Source organism: Belonocnema kinseyi, chromosome 10 (assembly GCF_010883055.1).
Source record: "Belonocnema kinseyi isolate 2016_QV_RU_SX_M_011 chromosome 10, B_treatae_v1, whole genome shotgun sequence".
NCBI lineage: Eukaryota > Metazoa > Arthropoda > Insecta > Hymenoptera > Cynipidae > Belonocnema > Belonocnema kinseyi.
Window position 1 is genome coordinate 31,269,405 of NC_046666.1, and position 7,000 is coordinate 31,276,404.

Below are 7,000 nucleotides of genomic sequence, written 5' to 3' on the forward strand. Positions count from 1 at the left end.
AGAAAACTCCCAAATCATAAAATATCCGAACCAGAAAATTCCCGAATTTAACACAAAAAAATTGTTTTATCATGAATATTATTTATTTACTGCAATACAATAACCAAATATTAATATTGAAGAATTTTCAAAAAATATTTTTGTTCAAATTATTCTCTGAATATAAAAAATGAGAATAATTTATTGGATAAAAATTGTATAAACGAATAAATTTTAAAAAAGGTGTGTCATAAACCAAAAGCGTTCTCCCTATATTTTCTCCACAAGCTTTGCAGGATTAAGAACAGCAGTGAATAATCTCGAAATTTCTTTTTAATTTTTTTTTTATTAAAAATTTAATTAGAGAAAAGATTTTTGTAATTTTTTAATAATAATACGCACATTTTCAAACAAACTTTTTATCTAGAAAAATATTTTTTCAATTATTAAATTGTACTTTGACGCCTTCTAGACTATTGGATCAATCAATAGTCTAGAAGTAATCGAAGTAAGAATTAATTTTCCACATTCATTGGGTTATCCCAGAAAAAAATGAATAACATATGTTATAGTCTTTTTACATTTATAATTCTTGTTATTGTGAATTTAAATAATAATTTTACAAACTTTTAAAATTGAACAAAAATTCTTTGATAAAATTTTTTATATATTGTATTTTTATTAGATAAGTAATATTCATTAGAACCTTATGTTTTAAATTGTTTAATTTCGAGATTTTTCCACTTCTTAAAGCTGACGATCTCAAAGTGACATTAAACTTAAATTAAATCAGACTTAGTTACGGATTCAACAAAAAATTCAATTTTCAATGGAGAAATAAATCTAAGGATAGTTACTCAATTTCATCTTTTTGACCACTTTTCGCGTAGAGTAAGTTCATAATTGATTTAAATTAACAAATTCAATTGTCTATACAATTTGTTATTATTCATAAGATTTGTTTTCTACACTAATGCCAGATAGCTGCGGTTTCTCTAAAATTTTAAACTTTTTGTCCACTTTTCACTTAGTAAAGTAATAATTAATGCAAATTAACAAACGTAATTATTTTAAAAATTGTATATTTATTAAAACTATCTTTTCTCAGAATTATGCTAGAAAGTTGCATTAAGTGCTTTAAATCGTTCAAACAATTTTTTTAAGCAAATTTTTTTAAACAAATAATTATATTTTAAGATTATTAAGTTAATTATAAAATTGGAAACAGCAGAGTTGTAGAGAATGTTTTCCCTAAAACAATCAGCCGTAATTTGTTTATATGCAATAATATTTTTCAACAAAAAAAATGTTTTTTTATTTCAAATGACATCAGTTATAATATTTTGATTCTTAACATTATAAAAAAAACTATTTTTTTAGATATCTGACTTTTGCCACGACAACTACCTTAACCGGCGATATTCTATTGAAATGAAATTGTTTATTTGAACCAAAATTGTTTCAAAAATTAAAAATGCATTAACAAATGAATACCTAAGAAGATGTAATTTATAGAAGGATAGAGGCTGATTAAACAAAAAATAGATAACACAGGACCAGACAGTGGATTTGGGAGGCTACTGGGATTCTACTGGGTATACTTTTTATTTTTGGGGCCGCTGAATACGCGTCCATTTACAGAATTGAGCCAGCGCGTCAGGATTTGCAGTAAAATTCAAAAAATGGTTAAACACCTGAAATTTCTGCATAAATTTCGTCCCCAAACCTACAAACCCCAAATTAACAAGTCCTAAACCTTCAAACTAACAAGCCCTAAACCCACAAACCCTAAACCCACAAAACCCCAACCCAGAAAACCCAAAACCCGCAATTTCCAACCCCACAAACCCCAAACCCACAAACCACAAACCCCAAACCCACAAGCTCAATATCCACAAACGTACGAACACCTAACCAACAAGCTCCAAAACCACAAACTCCAAATTCAAAAACATACAAACCCCCAACTAACAAACCCCAAACCGACCAACCCCACATTATACCAATTTCTCAATCGGCATTATAAGATGTGAGGTATTTGGGTTTGTGGGATTGAGGTTGGTGGGTTTGGGGTTTATAGGATTGTTGATATGGAACTTGTGGGTTTGGGATTTGTGGGTTTGGGGTTTGTAGGTTTGTTGATATGGAACTTGTGGTTTGGGATTTGTGGGTTTGGGGTTTGTAGGTTTGTGGATATCGAGCTTGTGAATTTGGAGTTTTTGGGGCTTGGAGCTTGTTGGTTAGGTGTTTGTGGGTCTGTTGAAATGGAGCTTCTGGGTTTGGGGCTTTTTGGTATAGGGTTTGGAGTTTGTCAGTTTGGAGCTTGTTGGTTCCTGACTTAAAATTTGTTTAAATCGCTTTTTTGAGTACACTATTATTATGCAATCTCAGGCAATTAAAAATCTCCTAACCTTTTATTTTCTAAAATTTTACTTTTTGATCTTCCTATCCTTCTTATCAGTTTTATAAGGGCTTAACCATTTTTTTCGTCAGAAGATTTTTGTGTGTGTGTTTTATTTTAAATAAGCGACCGAATGATCAAATAAGGTAAATTCGCGCGGAATTTTATTATTCGCAGGTATTTCCACAAATCATTATGACAAGATACACATCTGCGTTAACAGATGTGTTTTTTTAGGGGTATATAATCTGAAGCAGTTTGCAATCTGAACAATCGTTTTCAATCTTCCGAAATGTCGAAGTTGTGGACATTTTTAATCGTATTGGTGGTAGCGTCGGCGGAATTTGGTATATTTCATTTATTGAAAATACTTGTTTTATATTATTTATAAGAATTGATTCTCAGGTGTTTCGCAGTAATATTTCAAATATTTTCTTTAAATTATAGAAAACTGTGACGTGAGCTTCAAATTTTATCAATAAGATATCCACGTGTAAATAAAATTAATGTTTAAGCGTTATTTTTTAATTGCCTAATTTTTATTCTTTGCATTAACGTTTGCACTAATCTCTATTTTTTAAAATTATCATTTGCTTTAATTTCTTTTACATAATTTTAATTTGCGATAATTTTTACATTACAGATGCAAATAACTATTCAAAATTTCAAATTTTGTTTAACAAGATACGATTACTATCTTTATTTTTATATTTCTGAATTATTATGTTGTATAATTTTAATTTTTTCATGTTATTATGTCCATTTTTAGTTTTTGCAAATGAATATGAAAATAATTTTTATTTTCCCTAAATTACATTTTCTCTTATTTTTATTTATTGACTTATAATTTGCCTCATGGCTTTTGTATATTTGAATTATTTATTTCATTCTTTAGGATTTTTTATTTCTTGAATTTATTCAATTCTCTCTAATTCCGTTGAATTCACCATACTCGATTCAACAAACACTTTTTTTAATTTATGCTGAATTTTTTGAAATTTAGAAACGTTTAAAAATTGTTGAAATCAAACAATTTAAAACATTTAAATAAAGATATTTTTTTGTAAAATTTGATAATTAGATAATTTAAAATTTAAGCAATGGATATAACATAATTTCAAACAAAGTTAAAAATTTGGCAGCTCTAAACTAAGGAATTTGAAATTGTTTTAATGAAAATTTAAGGATAAAAAATTAATAGTTTTCAACAACAAAATGTCCAAACGTAATCTTAAGAATCTCTTTACGGTTAGAAACCCTATAATATCCGATTATGAAATTTTCATTTAAAGATATTTCAAGAGGAATATTTATTCCTCCTTTAGATTTTAAAATTTTGAGACTTTGAGATTTTCAAGGTACAATTATACTCGTACTTTAAAAACTCAAAGTGTCACTAAACTAAAATTAAATTAGGCTCAAATGCGGATTTCAATAAAAATTTAATGCTTAATTAAAAAATCAAATTAAAACCTGCTTCCAATTACGAAAAATTCACGGAGAATTTTGAAATTAAAATTTCATTGGTTCGTAAAATCAGCTGTGTATAACGATAAAAAATCTTAAATTAGATTTTTGCAAATTCTTACCGGATATTTTATAAAGAATAATAGGACGAAAAAGAGATAATTACTAACTGTCATTTGGAATTAACGTTGATAAATATGTTTTAAATTATATCTGTGAAACTCAAATGTCTAAAAAATTGTTGTCATATTATTTAAAAAAATTTAATTTTTAAATTGCAGTTTGGGGAAGATGAGCGACAAAAAATTTGGCTTACTTTTTTATTTAAAATTTCTTAAGGCGTGAATCTTAAAAATTCTTCAAGTCATCTAAGATGTTAAAACTTTACTTCATTGTGCTTTGATATAATTACTTTACTGAGATATTTTTAGACAACATTTCTTAGTTAAAAGAAAATATCAAAAAAAAATTTTAGATTTTTTAAATTACTACAATTTTAGCTTTAACTATTTTTTGATAGGACTGAGAGTTTTTGTTTTATCGTTAAACAATGTTATGGAAAAATAGAAAATTCTTATTTTAAGCATAAAAACGTGAGAAAGTATTAAGAATTTTATCTTCAATTATAATTATTTAGGTGACAAATTTCAAATATGAAGATTCATCGAAAAACTGGGTGATCTAACGAAGATAATTTTGCCAATATTTCATTCAAGAATGCCGAGTGTAATGAATAAACATCTGAGCGCGAAACGCACCCCGCAAAATTGTATTTTTGAATCTAAAGAATCACCAATTTTATTATTAAATGTCACCTCAATTGTTGGCGCTAACTGGATTTCCAGTAAGTGGAATCATGCAAAAGTAGATGGTTGATGCTTGCTGGATTTACAGGACGCGTGGAGATAAAAAATTACAGTGAAACCCTTCTATAGCGCCAATTTCGGGGCTGACGGTAGGTGGGAACTAACTCACTATAGCCCGCTCCGCTTTTATTAGTTTATACTTGAGTGCTCGCCTGAGTCACATCCGCATATCCCGCGCACCCCGCGCAGCTCCTGTTACACCCACATGCGGCGCGGTCTCAATTCTGTGAAGGGCTATAAAAGGGAGGGCTATTGAAGAGTTTCACTGTATTTAGTTGATGCGTGCTTGATTTTTATTACGCGGGAAAATTGAGCAGTAGGTGGTTAATACGTACTTGAATTTTAGTACGCAGAGAGGTAAAACAGTTGGTGTTTAATTATTATGGCATAAATCATCTTCTTTTAGGTACAGTACATTCCAATCCACGAACTGCACGCTCAATTGGTGGCGCACCAGCACAAGTCACTTACCAAGCTGCTCTGTTGCGAGCTCCGTACGGAACTCTGCAGTACTTGTGCGGCGGCAGTATAGTTTCAGGTTACTTTGTTCTCACTGCAGCCCACTGTGTTTACGAACCCGTAACAGGCTTGCAAATTCGAGCAGGAACATCATATTGGTCTAGTGGTGGAAGTTTGCACACACCAAGGCAAATTATAATATACCCTGGTTACATAAACAGCAGTATAAAACTTAATAGTGCAAGTTCACCTTTGAATGATCTTGCCTTGATTGAAGTCAATGAACCATTCATAGGTCCGAATATTGCAGTAGTTAATCTTTTCGTAGGAGAAACTCCTTCAAACATTTATGGCACAGTCAGTGGATGGGGTTATAATGGTAATCCAAATTCTGTTAGCGGGACTGATGTTTTACAAGCTGTAAGCGTGATTGTTTATAACAAAAAGACGTGTAAAATGTATAGCGAATTGTATAACCACAGGTTTAGCATAAATTATCCTGACCAGGGCCAAATTTGTGGTGGGACATCAACTACAGCTGCTTGTCGAGGTGATTCTGGTAGTCCGTTGGTTTATAATGGAGCTCAAATTGGCATCGTGTCTTATGGTGGGGAAATTTGTGGTGAAATGCCGAGTTATTATACTGAAGTTTCATATTACGCATCTTGGATAAAACAGTACCTTAGATAAGAATAGAAAAAGAATAATAAAAACATTTTATGTGTAATAAGTTCCATTTCACCGAATGTATTGTAAATGACTAATAATAGTCTTCGAGTGTATTGAACCACTTTGTCCACAATAAAGCTTTAATGTTTCAGCTTGCCTTTCGCGTGTTTTTTATCTTGCGACTTTTTCTCTCATGAAAATATGACAGCTTCTTAGTATAAGTCAGTTTTACATTTCATAATATTTTCTTTTTTGAATTCATCATTTTGAAAGGTTCAAATTAGAAAGTAGATTCTTTGCGCATATTACTGTCTTCGACGATTTATTACTCTTTTAATAACAATTAGAATAAAATTTCTTTACAATTATGATTTAGAGAGCTATATCCTATTTAAATATAGTGGATAATTTTTGCGAGTGAAGGAAAAGGTAGTACATAGTATAGAATTCCCGTACGCGAGAAGGTTAAAAAGTGAATTTTTAATGCGTGCTGGAGTTTCAGTTCACAGAGACGTAAAACAGTGAGTGGTTGATGCGTGCCCTTGAAAATTCGTTTGAATAAAAAAAATACCTTAAAATAATGCAAACCTTTTAAAATTCTTAAAAATAATTGTAAGTTTTCTAAAAAGTTAAAAATTCTTTGGAATATTGTTATGTTACGCAGTTGACTTTGACCTACTTGCGTCATAGATTTAGGTAATCCCACATGTATCCGCTAGACTATAAGTAGGACCATACCTATGGTCTCGAATTCAGTTCTAATCTTGCCTACGACAATAATTGTATAATAAAAGTTAATAAAGAAACACCGAATTGCCTAACAGCAATTCGGTTACTTTTTAAAAATATCTAAACGTTCTTTTGCGCATAACATTTTGGCGATCCTGCCAGGATAGTTCTCAACGATAGTAATTCCTACGGAAATAATTAGACTATCCAACAAGAACTATCTAAATGACGAACCTTTAGAAAGAACCCGGACTTTCTCCACGGAAAACCCCGTTAACCAGAAGAATTGGCATTTGAAATTTTACGAAATTCCACAAGGACTCCGGATTTTCTCCACGGAAAAGCCCGTTAACCAGAAAAATTGGCATTCGAAATTTTACGAAATTTCGCAAAAACTCCGGACTTTCTCTACGGAAAAGCCCGTTAACCA

At 30.6% G+C, this 7,000-nt stretch overlaps 1 protein-coding gene across 1 annotated transcript; it reads left to right on the forward strand.

Annotated features, from left to right (window-relative positions):
• The first annotated feature begins 2,069 nt into the window (after window positions 1-2,069).
• Window positions 2,070-5,862, forward strand: LOC117181061 (trypsin delta-like). Its single transcript, XM_033373629.1, has 3 exons — window positions 2,070-2,104; window positions 2,165-2,304; window positions 5,120-5,862. The coding sequence occupies exons 1-3, from the start codon at window positions 2,070-2,072 to the stop codon at window positions 5,860-5,862; spliced, it is 918 nt and encodes a 305-aa protein (XP_033229520.1).
• Window positions 5,863-7,000: the final 1,138 nt, after the last annotated feature.